Source organism: Lontra canadensis, unplaced genomic scaffold (genome assembly GCF_010015895.1).
Source record: "Lontra canadensis isolate GAN:19392208 unplaced genomic scaffold, GSC_riverotter_1.0 scaffold146, whole genome shotgun sequence".
Lineage (NCBI taxonomy): Eukaryota > Metazoa > Chordata > Mammalia > Carnivora > Mustelidae > Lontra > Lontra canadensis.
The window spans coordinates 172,674-186,963 of NW_022631140.1; the positions used below are offsets into that span (position 1 = coordinate 172,674).

A 14,290-nucleotide genomic window follows, 5' to 3' on the forward strand; every position below is an offset into this window, starting at 1 on the left:
GGGACTCTTTATTACATAAATAAATAAGATATACACACAGAAATGATATACACACAGAAATGCCCCTCTATGTATCCAAGTATAGTAGAGTACTAGGGAAGACATAGTATCATTAGTTAGAAGTGAATTTCATTGCACCTTTTTGTTTCAGTCACCTCCTTTGTTCTCTGGGTTAGCAAAGTTCACGAAGACTTGTTCCAGCGTTATCTGACTGATGGAATAGTCTTCTAAACTGAATTTCTCTTTAACTTCCTCCAAAATACCAAACACCTTTAGCAATGACAGCAATAAAAAAGTACAGTTACCATTGCAGCCATCCCCTCCAGCGCCCAACCCAGGTGAGCCTCTCCACCACTTCCTCCAACTCCTACCAAGTTATTGTTTGATGACAAAAGGCACAGACAGGGGAGATGAGAAAATGACAGATCATTGAGAATCTGTGAAGAAGCAGTTCTCTGTTCCCATTTTCTTGAGGGGGACAAAAACTGTGATTTGGAGGTGGAAATTTGAAGCAATTAAACTCTAGAAACCATTGAAAAGTAACTTATAGTCTCTGCTCCTTCTACAAAATCAGGCTCCCATTCTGTGTGACAGTCCCAAACACTTCCCATCATTAGTGCTTTCTTAACAAGTAACATTAGAAGAGCATGGTTGCTACAATCACCTTTCCCCAGCCATTGCCCTCTCTGGGAATGTAGTAGTTAAGAATCCCTTGATTCTCCTGTTTTAATTCACTACCTAGGAAAGGAAAGATAGATGAATAATCTTACAGATTTCATTTTAAAGTTTTAAAATATTGCAATATCATCTTAATTATACACAACAGAGGGGTGAATAAACATGGCAAATAAAAGAGGGACGTTATCCAAAAGCTCACCTCTTTAGTATACATGACATGGTTACTTCTTTTAGCAGACTTCAGTCATAAAAAATATTATTATCAATGTAAAAAACTTGAGTCTTCTAAAATGCTCTTGTTACTATAAATCAAGTTTTGAGACTATGAACTGCCAGGATTTTCATTCTGGTTGTGCATGTATGCATGTAGAGTGTGTTTGCTGGGGAGTAAAGCGGGGCAAGACTTACTACTCTTCACACACCCTGTGAAAGAGGAAATCACACATATAAATCCCCAGATGTCAGGCTGTGTGTTCTTATTTCTTTTACAGGTGAATAAGAATCCACTAGTGGAATGAGAGAGGGAAAGGGGGCTATCCATTTCATACTTATCATTGCATATTTTCAAATTATTACCACTTCAATTAATTGGGGTTATAATTATTTTAAAATATATGTCAAAGTAATCAAAGAAGTCATGAGGCTGAGGTGGGTCCAGTATCTTGGTAGCCTGTAAGCAAATCAAAACCTAAACCAGAGTAAAATGCACTTGAATCTCAGAAAACAAAACTCAAGAACAGACAGCTACAAATAGCCAACTAAATTTTTGTAAATTAGACAACTGCTTAAACTATAGCAAACCAAATATTCCCTTCCTTACCCACATGTCTTTTCTATGTAAACCTCTCCCTTAGCTCGTGGTTGTGGATTCCTCATTACCTTTAGCATGGTGCTGCCCAATTAAAATTGATAAATGCTCTAATAAACTCTTGAAAATTTTAATATGCACCAGTTTATCTTTTAACAGTTCTGGTGTCAGAACATGGGTTCAAAAGTGCCCTCCTGTCCAATGGCTCTGGGAGCAAAGAACAAACACACATAGGTACTCGCTGAGCCCTTTGTGCTCACTACTTTCACACTGTGCTTGAAGATTGTGGCACTTCAGAGTGCCTGGCTAGACAGTTAATAAACACATGCCTCCCTGGATAAGACTAGTTGAAAAGCAAAGGAGTCTCTGGAAAACTGGACGATTTTAAGGTTTCTGGGCTGGAAACTGTTGGATTCTTGTTGCAGCTCAATGGACTCATCCAGGGAGTAAATGCTTGACATAGGAGGAACATTTATCTTAGAAGGTCACCCACTCCATGCACTCACTGTCTGCACACCCATCACAAGCACATTTTGTTCATGCATTGTACAAATAATTTTATTTAGTTGTCTGGGTGTTCTTGTAGTTTCCTAAACCTCTTTAAAAGGATTATTCTAAATTCTTTGTCAGATAGTTCATAGATCTCTCTTTACGGTCAGTTATTGGAGATCTATTAGTTTCTTTTGGTGGTATTATGTTTACCTGATTCTCCATGGTCCTGCACATTTCAGTAAGTAGTCTCCTAGACCTTATAGATTCACTTCAGCAGGGACAGACCTTCCCCCATCACCTTGAGGTATTGGACTATTTATGTGGTAACTTCCATGGGCAGGCAATGCTTGTTATCAGGGTCTTGGTTTGGGTGGGTCCAATGCTTGTGCTCTGAGGTTGGGGGAGAAGAGGGGTGGCTATCTGTGTTCTATGGTTTGATTATCCTACCAGCTGAGCTTGCATTCGAGCATTACCTGGGTTCTGTAACCACTTCTGCACAGATGAAGTACAGGCTGTGTTCCTTACCAGGGTGGTGCCAGTAGGTGTTTGGACTTCAAATTGGAGTAGGGCTAGGGGCTAAACACCATTGTTTTTGTTTGGGGGAGGCCTTGGGCTGTGCTCCCCAATGGGATGGTGTTACCATCTGGTCTCTGTGTTCCAGTGGAGCCACAAGAAAGTCCTAAGAGTCAGATAAGGCCTAGGTTGTGCTCTAAAATTATGCAGGGGCTATGACTGTGTCTCAAACGGGGGGCAGGATGGCTGGCTGGCCCTTACGAACTAGTAAGCTGCTAGCTGTGTTTCATTGTTGGGTAAGGTCACAGGCTGGGCTACTTTGGGTGTGGGGCTCCAGCTGTATTCCATGGTTACATGGAGCTAGAGACTGTGTTCCACAGCTGGGCAGAGTCACTGTCTGGGTTCTGTCTTCAGGTAGGGCCACCAGGTATGTTCCATGACTATGTGGGGTCATGGCTGGGCTCCATAAGCTTTGTTCAGCAATTGGGCAAGGTCACAATCTAGGATCTGCTGGTGAGCAGTACCACAGGCTAGGTTCCAAGGCTGTCCAAGATCACTCTGCATGCTCCCTGGTTATGTGGGGCCAGAGACTATACTTAACAGTAGGACAGGACTGTTGGTTTGATTCCCAGTCCAAGCTTCCTGATCAGGTCAGTCATAGGCTATACTCAGGAGTTGAGTGTGGCTGCAAATTTGCTTCTCTCTCCAGGTAGGGCTATAGAAAAAGCTTCATAGCTGGTACAGCTTGTTGGCTGGGGACCCATATAAGGCAGGCTGCCCACTGAGTTCACTGGTCAGATAGGGCCAATGGCTCAGCTCCACAACTGGGCAGATCTATCAGCTGGAATCTCTGACAAGATAATGATGAAAATACAGCTGTAGGGTGGCCTCATTGGCTTCCTGGGTTCTCTGGCCAGACTTCACCATTGGGCAGGACTGGAGGCTATACTCAGCAGTTGGTCGGTAATTTGCATTTGCTTCTCTGGGCAGCAAGACTGTAGAATGAGCTCCACCCCCGGCACAGCTTGTTGACTGGGGACCCAAATCAGGCAGAAGTACCCTCCAGCTCCCAGGCCAGACACAGCACCCCCTCAGCTCTGCAGATGAGCAGAGCCTCTGACTGGGAACTCTGCTCCAATGCCAGTACAATTAACAGTGTGGTCTGCCACGATCTGAATGCTGGTTGCTTAAGTACCACCCACCTTCTCTGTTTCAATGCGATGCTCAGTGGTAAATCTCCTCAGTGATCTCTGTAAGGTGAGACCCAAGTGGGCCTCCCAGAAAGTGTCCAGGAATACTGGAGAAACTGATGTTCACCTTTGGCTCTCTTTTTCCCACTGGAGAAACGATAGGCCTGGGAGGGCATTCTCAATGTGCCAGCCCGGGGGAAAGGGTGATGAGGTCAGCATGTAGCTGCTCCTCTTACCCTTCTAATGTTGTCCTTCTCAGTTTCTCCTGTCCAGGAGGCTGCTTTAGCCTCATTCCCAGGTTTTGGGATTTTCACAGAGGTGTCTCGTCTATGGATAATTCCTAGTTGTTCTTCTTGTAACTGGGACTGAAGTCAAGAATGACCCATCTTGGGGCGCCTGGGTGGCTCAGTGGGTTAAAGCCTCTGCTTTCCACTCAGGTCGTGATCCCAGGGTCCTGGGATCGAACCCCATATCGGGCTCTCTGCTTAGCGGGGAACCTGCTTTCCCCTCTTTCTCTGCCTGCCTCTCTGCCTATTTGTGATCTCTGTCTATCAAATAAATGGATGAAACTTTAAAAAAAAAAAAAAGAATGACCCATCTTGTCATCTTGATGACATCACTCAATATAAGTTTCATTCATGCTGTTTCATATAGTTATGATTCACTCATTTTTCCTTTCTGTACAGTAATTTGGTATATGATACTTCATTATTTATTTTCATTCATTCATTTTCCATGCTGATAAGACATATGGGGGGGCTTCTAGAGTCTAAATATTGTGAATATCACTGATTTAAATATTAAATTTTACTTTTCTCATAGGACGGGTAGATGCAAGTATCTAAGATATACCTAAAGGTAGAATTTGGGGGCATTTCTCTTTTTATAATTGGTTGTACCAACTTTGGTTTCACCTCAGAGGTGTGAAAAGTGGGAAAGGGTGTCACTCCCACACTTCAAACAAGGAAAGTTTGGACAAATTGCAAAGTAATGTCTTTTCTTTAACTTATCAGTTCTGTGATTAGGCAAACGTTGGACAAACAACTAACAAAATATGTGGGGAGAGATAGGTACCTGCAGGAAGAAACAGGATGAAAGTATTTGCTTATAGAAGGCAAGCATTGATGGACACCAGATAGTAAGATTTTGCTAAAATTTTAATATATTGTTAAAAGTTGTATATTGGAGCTAGCATAAAATTATGAAGACCATTCTTTTAATCTCTCTTGTTCAGTTTGCTTTAGTAGTGTTTTTTTATATACAACAGAGAGTTGTAATTTGCTTGTTAGGCAAACTGAAAAAGTTTTTTTTTTCTTTTTTTTTTGGAGTTAAGCCTTTTTATTGATTGATTGATTGATAGTACCAATATGTTCTGTAGCAGTTCCCCTACATTGTTCTATATTTACATGGAAATGGGAATGCACAGATCTATGTACATACATAAATGAACACACTCTCAGTAAGGTAGTTGGTTCTGCTTCCTGTTATATTTGCAATATACAAGGTTTATATTTTTGTTCTAATGAATAACTTCATATTAATATCTTTATACTAGTGTCCATAATCCCATCTTTTTGAAATACTGTCTTTTGGGGGCACCTGGGTAGCTCAGTTGTTGGGTGTCTGCCTTCAGCTCGGGTCATGATCCTACGGTCGTGGGATCGAGTCCCACATCAGGCTCCTTGCTCAGTGGGGAGCCTGCTTCTCCCTCTCCTACTCCCCCTGCTTGTGTTCCCTCTCTTGCTGTGTCTCTCTCTGTCAAGTAAATAAATAAATAAAATCTTTTTTAAAATGCAAAAAAAAAAGAAATACTGTCCATTGTTTCCACTTATGAACAACATTCTCTGTGCTAGTAATCTCTTAGTCCCTTCAAAAACATGCAATTTCAAGCAATATTTTATCATTCACAGCTAATACCTAGTATATATTCAATAATATTTAACTTCCCATATATTCTTTGCCTTCTTCCCATTTTTGATAATTGTATTATACATACATTTCTAAAATATATATCAATTATGTGATATTTTATCACATGAATACCCTTCATTTAGCCCTAGTTCTACAGTTACATTTTTTCAATGTCTATTAGTTCTTATGCAGAAGCTTCTCTAATCATTTCTTAGTTGATCTGTAACTTTTTAGTTTGTATTTTCCTCAGAAAGGGCTGATGGGAACAATATTCCCTGGTTCTTATGTGTTCATGACTGTGACTTTTAATCGTCAAAGTCAATTTGGTTGGAGGAAAAAACTTTGCTTGCATTTTTCTTTCACAGAGTATCTTAAATATCTTACACGCTCTCCTAGCATAAAACTTTGTCGTTATAAAGTCTGTGCTCAATCTGATTTTATTTCCTTTATATATTACTTGTCTTTTTGTCAGCAAATCCAAAGGTTCCCCCCCTTACTTTATTATTAAAGTGCAATAATTATATTAGAATATTCATTGGCATTAATAATTTGAGGTCAGTTTTTTGGGTGGGTGTCTGATTGCCTTTTCAGTGGTCTTCTTTTATTTTAGGAAATTTTCTTGATAGTATTTAGTAGTTATTCTATTCTGTGACTTTTGTCTTTTTTTTCTTTTTTTTTTAAGATTTTTATTTATTTATTTGACAGAGAGAGAGATCACAAGTAGGCAGAGAGACAGTCAGAGAGAGAGGAAGGGAAGCAGGCTCCCTGCTGAGCAGAGAGCCCGATGCGGGACTCGATCCCAGGACCCTGAGATCATGACCTGAGCCGAAGGCAGCGGCTTAACCCACTCAGCCACCCAGGCGCCCCTCTGTGACTTTTTTCATTGTAGACTACTTTTATGGTTGTGTTGTATTAACATTCCTTTCTTTCTTTCTTACTTTCTCTCAAAAGCTTGTTTATCTTTTTGTGTGATGTTTTCCTCTTTTTCTCCATTCCAGTCTCCATTTCCCTTATACCTCCTACACTTTTTGTTCCTGGTACTTAGTTATTTCTGAAATGTTTACTTTATTAATTTATTTAAAGATTTTATTTATTCATTTGAAAGAGAGAGAGCATGTGCAAGAGAGTGTGCAAAGTTGGGGGGGGGCAGAGGGAAAGGGGAAAGCAGACTCCTCACTGAACAGAGAGCCCAATGTGTAGCTCGATCCCAGGACCCTGAGATCATGACCCAAGCCAAAGGCAGAGGCTTAACCCAATGAGCCACCCAGGCAACCCAAAAACCTTTAAAGTTTTGATGGATGATATTATGGACTGAATTGTATCCCCCCAAATTCATATCCTAATCCCAAATGTGATTGTGTTTGGACAAAAGGCCTTTAAGGGGGTAACTGACATTAAATGTGGTTTTAAGGATAGGGCCTCAGTCCACTATAACTGGTGTCCCTACAAAAGGAGGAAAAGACATCAGGGATGTGACACAGAGATAAGACTGTGGGAAGACACAGCAAGAAGGCAGCCATTAGCAAGCCAAAGAGAGAGGTCTCAGGAAAAACCAGACTTTTTGAAACCTTGATATTGGGCTTCTACCCAGGGAACTGTGAGAAAATAAATTTCTGTTGTTTAAGCCACCTTGTCTGTGGTATTTTATTATAGCATCCCTAGCAGACTTATACAGACTATATGGGCAAGTAATTGAGAATTATGCTCAAACATATGACTTTAGTTATATAAATCATACAGATAGTCCTAATCTACAACTGCCCTACTAGTTAATATACAAAAGGTTGATGAATACTATTGACATTTGAGCAATACAGGGATTAGTGTATATCTTTCAACTCCCCCAAAACTTAACTACTGATAGCCTACTATTGACCAGAAAAGCCTTACTGATGGTCAGTTAACATATGTTGTGTATGTCATATGTATTATATGCTGTATTATTACAATACAGTAAGAGAAAAGAAAATGCTATTAAGAAAACTATAAGGAAAATACATTTACAGTACTATACTTACCTAAAAAAATAAATTCCCTGTATAAGTTGATCCATGCATTCAAACTCATGTTGTTCAAGGGTCAGCTGTATTTGTTTGTGGGTTTTTTCCTGTGAAAACTTCTTATCACAACCAGGCACAAGAATTTTATAAGAACAAACATTGAAAAGGCTCTCCAATGGTATGTGGGTGGCTCAGTTGGTTAGGCATCCAACTCATAATTTTGGCTCAGGTTATGATCTCAGGTTGTGAGATTGAGCCCCACATTGGGCTCCACACTCAGCATGGGTGCCTGCTTAAGATTTTCTCTCTCCATCTATCCCTCTCCATCCTGGTTTGTGCACCCTCTCTCTCTAAAAATAGTTTTTTAAAAATAAAAAGGATATCAATATAGAAGATCAATAAGTATCAATATCTCACAAGAAATAGTTATTGGAGATGCCACCAGGGTGGTGAAAACAACTAATATGATTTAACACATCTCTAACAAAGTTAGCCAAACCAACCTAATTTACCTGGGAAAACTGTTGCAATGTAGGTTTTAAAATCCTCTAATTCATTCTCATCTGTATCCATCTTGAACTTAACCTTCAGAATGTAAACATTGCCAAACTTATTCTTGAGGTGCTGAGGGCTACCCAGGCACATGAATTTTCCCTTCACCATGATGGCCAGTCTGGTACAGAGGGCATCACATTCTTCCATGCTAGCAAAACAAGACACCAGAACAATGTAAGGCTGAAAAGATCTCCATTGGAAGATATTTTGTAGTTCAACTTTCCAGTATTTTGTAGCTCTTTAAAATGGGAAGTTGCATTTGCCCATCATCATCATGGAAAGTGGAGACACTTTCAAGTACAAAGTAGTTGAAGACCAAATTCTCAAATGGAACAGATCATAAACTTTCTGCCCTCTCCTCTCAGTGAGAATTCTTAATCATTCCTTTCTCTAGGATTCAGTAGGAGCTCATATTTAGGCACATTTACTGTCCAGTATTACAATATCCCCAGATAATGCACCCCCCAATAGCCATGAAAACGCTTCCAACACTTAATCAAGCCTCCCAGTAAACCACACCTGTGAGAGGTAATGATGATGACTTTGCCACTTTCACGTGCCCTTGTTACTGTGTTCCAGAGCAGACGCCGGGCCACTGGGTCCATGCCAGTTGATGGCTCATCCAGGAAGATGACTGAGGGCTTTCCCATTAGGGCAATGGCATTACTCAGTCTACGTTTGTTTCCTCCACTTCATGGTCAAGAAAGCAAAAGCAGAGATTAAATTATGTTACAGTAATTTAATACATCAAACATCTATTTAACACATTAACAGAAAACAATTCGCCTGTTTCCAAAATGCTGAGTCAGGGAACAAGCAGTGGTACTAAAAATACTGATTACATGCAGCTCAACCAAAGCACCAGACCCAAAACCACCTGTATAAATCAAATCATTTTCATTTGAAATGTAGAAAGGTGACTTTTGTTTACAACATCAATTTTAGTCAGGTTATCAGTGCAATTTATAATCTTATTCTTGAGATTCCTTGGGATTCCTAGATACATAAACTACATAGTGGCCAGGCTAATACAAAGAACCTTACATTTCCCTTATTTGAAAGACACAGAACTATACAGGTAGAAAAACAGGCTCTTTTGTAATTCAATGGCTACAATTCTAAAAGCACCAAGATTTTGAGTTCCATCTCTGCAAAGGGAAGATATGATACTGTCTAGGTCTGCTTTACTTCAGGCATCTAAACCCTGGCAGGGCATGAGATTGCTTCAGAGTTGCCTCTGTCTGTCAGTGGAACTTTGGTTAAACAGTCGGCACCCATTCCAAAGAGCAGAAACACAGGACACTTATCAATACTAGCTGCAATGAGAGCACCAGTGTAATATCTCACCTGTAAGTGTAAATAAACGTGTCAGCATAGAGTTCCAGATTCAGTGACTGCAACAATTTATTCACATATTGTGTAATCTGGGTCTCAGGAACCCCCCACAACCTGGCATACATGACCATAATTTCCCGGGCAGTCATGTAATCCAGCAAAGCATCAAACTGTGGACAATAGCCAATTTTTGACCTTACCTGAAATAAGAGAATAACGATGGATACAATTCAACTATCTTACTGAGCATATAGTAAATACAGATAATATAGAAGACCTGTAGTTCTCCAGCTCATGCCTCTAAAAAGGTTAGAACTCACAGAGTTTTTCCAAAGAATTTCTCCTCCAGTGATTATGAATCATTCCATCTGGAGGTTACTGTCATATATTGGAACACAAGTGTGCAAAACTATGGATTTTTCTATAATGATGTTATCTCCACATATATGCCATAATCAATCTATGAAATAAGTGGAAAATAATCTTAAATTAACAGTACACCTATTTACACAAGTATATTCACCTGGAAAAGCAGAATGAGCTAGAAAGAGGTTAGTCTACCATTGGCTCAACCTTTTCTAGAGGAAATTCTGATGACCCTAAAAAGCAAGAGATCTAAACAACCAGTGTGATGTACAATGTTAATAACAGTGGATATTTTTGAATAATGGTACCTTATTTTCTCTTATAAGTCTTCATTGGTTTAGTCTCAAGGGATGCTAGGAAAACTGAAGACTGTCTAGAAGGAGATGTTCAACAATAATATCTAGGTTCAGCTCAGTGACATCCTACTTTCTGATAGTGGCAGTAGATAGTTGGGCAATAACAGGGTCTTCCGCAGCTCTTTTATATGCCCTATGACTTTATGACCAGCGTTTAAAATGTAGGGGAATAGAACTAAGATCCTAGTTCTTATTTCAGCCATATATTGATGGTAAAGGAAGACTTAATGTACTATAAAAAATTTTATAATATTTAGACAAAATATCTGACTAAAATTTTAGTTAAAATCAGTAATAAAAACAATGAATATTTTAAAAACCTCTATACTTTACAAGTTTTAAAACAAATTTCTAAGACTACACTCAATTCAGGTGTTAAAACTCAATACATCTTGCAATATTTTGAACAAAAAATATTTTGATGCAGTGAGAAGTCCACTTTAAACAATGAAAGCTTATTAATTAAATAAATAATTCATTTGTATTTCCCTGATGGCTGATGATGTTGAACATTTTTTCATGTCTGTTAGCCATTTGTATGTCTTTTTTGGAGAAAGGTCTGTTCATATCTTCTGTCCATTTTTTGACGGATTATTTGTTTTTGGGTGTGGAGTTTGGTAAGTTCTTTATAGATCCTGGATACCAGCCCTTTATCTGAAATGTCATTTGCAAATTTCTTCTCCCATTCCGTGCATTGTCTCTTAGTTTTGTTTACTGTTTCCTTTGTTGTAAAGAAGCTTTTTTATCTTGATGAAGTCCCGAAAGTTCATTTTTGCTTCTGGTTCCCTTGCCTTTGGAGACATGTCTTGTCACTGTGGCTGATGTCAAAGAGATTACTGCCTATGTTCTCATCTAGGATTTTGATGGATTCCTGTCTCACATTGAGGTCTTTCATCCATTTTGACTTTATCTTTGTGTACAGTGTAAGAGAATGGTCAAGTTTCATTCTTCTGCATGTGGTTGTCCAATTTTTCCAGCACCAGTTATTTAAGAGATTGTCTTTTTTCCATTGGATGTTCTCCCCTGTTTTGTTGAAGATTAGTTGACCATAGAATTGAGGGTCCATGTCTGGGCTCTCTATTCTGTTCCATTGGCCTGTAGGTCTGTTTTCATGCTGGAACCATATTGTCTTGATGCTTACAGCTTTGTAATATAACTTGAAGTCAGGCATTGTGATGCCCCCAGCTTTGGTTTTCTTTTTCAATATTCCCCTGGTGATTCGAGGGACTTTTCTGGTTCCAAACAAATTTTAGAATTGTTTGTTTCAGCTCTGTGAAAAATGTCAATGGTATTTTCGTAAGGATTGCCCTGAAAGCATAGATTGCTCTGGGTGGCATAGACATTTTCACAATGTTTATTCTTCCAATCCGTGAGCATGGAATCACTTTGTGTCTTCCTCCATTTCCTTCATAAGTGTTCTGTAGTTCCTAGAGTATAGATCCTTTACCTCTTTGGTTAGGTTTATTTCTAGGTATCTTATGGATTTTGATGCTATTTTAAATGGAATTGATTCCTTATTTTATCTTTCTTAAATTACATTTTTAGTGTATAGAAATTCAACTGATTTCTGTGCATTGATTTTGTATCCTGCCATGTTGCTGAATTGCTGTATGAGTTCTAGAAACTTGGGGGTGGAGTCTTTTTGGTTTTCCACATAAAGTATCATATATCTGTGAAGAGAGAGATTTTGACTTCCTCTTTGCCAATCTGAATGCCTTTTTTTTCTTTTTGTTGTCTGATTGCTCAGGCTAGGACTGCTAGTACTATGTTGAACAATAATGGTGAGAGTGGGCATCCAGGTCATGTTCCTGACCTTCAGGGTAAAGCTTACAATGAGATACCACCTTATCATCAGTTAGAATGGTAAAAATTAACAAAACAGGAAGCAACAAGTGCTGGCAAGGATTTGGAGAAAGGAGAACCCTCTTACACTGTTGGTAGGAATGCAAGCTGGTACAGCCACTCTGGAAAACAGTATTTCCACAAGATGTTAAAAATAAAGCTATCCTATGACCCAGAAATTGCACTACTAGGTATTTACCCCAAAGATGCAGATGTAGTGAAAAGGGGCATATGCGCCCCAATGTTCATAGCAGCAATGTCCACAATAGCCAAACTGTGGAAGATGCTGAGATGTCCTTCAGTGGATGAATGGATAAACAAGATGTGGTTCATAAATACAATGGAATATTACTCAGCCATCAGAAAGAATGAATACCTACCATTTGCATTGACATGTATGGAACTTGAGGGTATTATGTGAAGTGAAATAAATCAAGCAGAGAAAGACTATTATCATATGGTTTCATTCATATGTGGACATAAAGAATAGTGCAGAGCACCATAGGGGAAGAGGGGGAAAACTAAATGGGAATAAATAAGAGAGAGAGATAAACCATGAGAGACTCTGAACTCTGGGAAACAAACTGAGGATTACAGAAGGGAGGGGCTGGAAGGATGGAGTAACTGGGTGACAGGTACTAAGGAGGGCATGTGTTGTGATGAGCACTGGGCATTATACACAACTGATGAATTGTTGAACACTATATCAAAAACTGTATGTTGACTAACTGAACATATAAAAATTTTTTTAAATGTAAAAAAAAATAATTTAGAAGTTAACTCATAGCATTAAAAAAAAACACAGATTCAGCAGATTCTGGAAAGATGGCAGAGTAGGAAGCTCCAATTTATCTCCCCATCTAGACTATATTACAGTGGCAGAATCTGACTGATAGAACTATTTTGGAACTCTGGAGTATATTGAAAGCTTTGGAATTCCAAGAGAAGATTTAGACCATAAATTGGGGTTAATTTTAATCAATTCCAGCTTTTGGCGCACTAGCACTTACCATCCTTTATTCCTAGCACTATGGTAGCATCCGTGTATGTGTTCCTGGAGCAGCTTGCAGAGAGCTGGGGGAGCCAGCTGGCCTAAGGGTATCCTGTCCTGCAAATATTGGGCCTCTGCGTTCTAATTGCTTATTGCTGCTTCTTTCACAAACAGGAAAGTAGAGCCCATTTGAAGGAAGAAAATAAGTCAATAGACACTGTCCCTGAGTAAGACCTGATGATAGATCTGTTACACAAATACTTTAAAACTACTTTCTTAAAGATGATCAAAGAACTAAAGGAAGACATGGAGAAAGTCAAGAAAACAATGTATAAACATAATGGAAATTATCAGTAAAGAAAATCTAAAGAGAAACTAAAAGAAGTCCTGGAACTATTAAATTTAATAACTGAAGTGAAAAATTCACTGGAGGAGTACAAAGGCAATTTTGAGTAGGCAGAAGAAAGAAGCAGGATATATAAAGATAGGATAATGGAAATCACTGAGCCCATCAAACAGAAAGAAAAAAGACTGAAGAAAAGTGGATGAAGCCTACAAAACCTGTGCAACACTATCAAATGGATGAACCATGCGTTGTTAGGGTCTCAAAAGAAGAGAGTGATAAAGAGATAGAAAGAATAGTTGAAGAAATTATGACTAAAAACTTCTCAAATTCAGTGAAAGACATGCATATGAACAATCAAGAAGCTCAATGAACTCTAGTCAAGATGAACTCAGAGACCCACACCAAGGTGCATTAAAATCAAACTTTCCAAAACCAAAGAGAGAATCTTAAAGAAGAGACATGAGATTCTCAATAAGATTTCTCATTAGAAAACTTCTAGGTCAGAAAGCAGTGGGCCAGTGGTGCCTGGGTGGATCAGTTGGTTAAGCGTCTGCCCTTGGCTCAGGTCCTGCATCAGATTCCCTGCTCATCGGGGAGTCTGCTTCTCTGTCTCCCTCTGCCCCTCCCCGCTCATGCTCTCTCTCTCTTGCCCGCAGATGAATAAATAAAATCTTGAAAAAGAAGAAGAAAGCAGCAGGCCAAAATATTCAAAGTGTTAAGATTACACAGGTCATGATCTCAGGGTTGTGGGTTTGAGCCCCACATTGGGCTCCACACTGGGCATGGAGCCTTGAGAATGCTTGAGATTCTCTCATTCTCTTTCCCTGTCTCCTCCTCCCACTCACTCTTTTGCTCTAAAAAAAAATATATATATATATACATGATCCAACTATGGGCTGTCTACAAG

The 14,290-nt window shown here is 39.2% G+C and overlaps 1 protein-coding gene across 1 annotated transcript in view; it reads right to left on the reverse strand.

Moving 5' to 3' along the window:
• The window catches only part of LOC116859025 (ATP-binding cassette sub-family A member 3-like), a 141,093-nt gene continuing 126,803 nt past the window's right edge, over positions 1 to 14,290 (reverse strand). The window contains exons 26-30 of the mRNA XM_032844014.1: positions 9,495 to 9,682; positions 8,667 to 8,837; positions 8,105 to 8,295; positions 665 to 738; positions 1 to 270 (exon numbers count right to left, since the gene is read on the reverse strand). Coding sequence (XP_032699905.1) covers positions 148 to 270; positions 665 to 738; positions 8,105 to 8,295; positions 8,667 to 8,837; positions 9,495 to 9,682 — 747 coding nt within the window. The 3' untranslated portion in view covers positions 1 to 147. The remainder of the gene's footprint in view (positions 271 to 664; positions 739 to 8,104; positions 8,296 to 8,666; positions 8,838 to 9,494; positions 9,683 to 14,290) is intronic.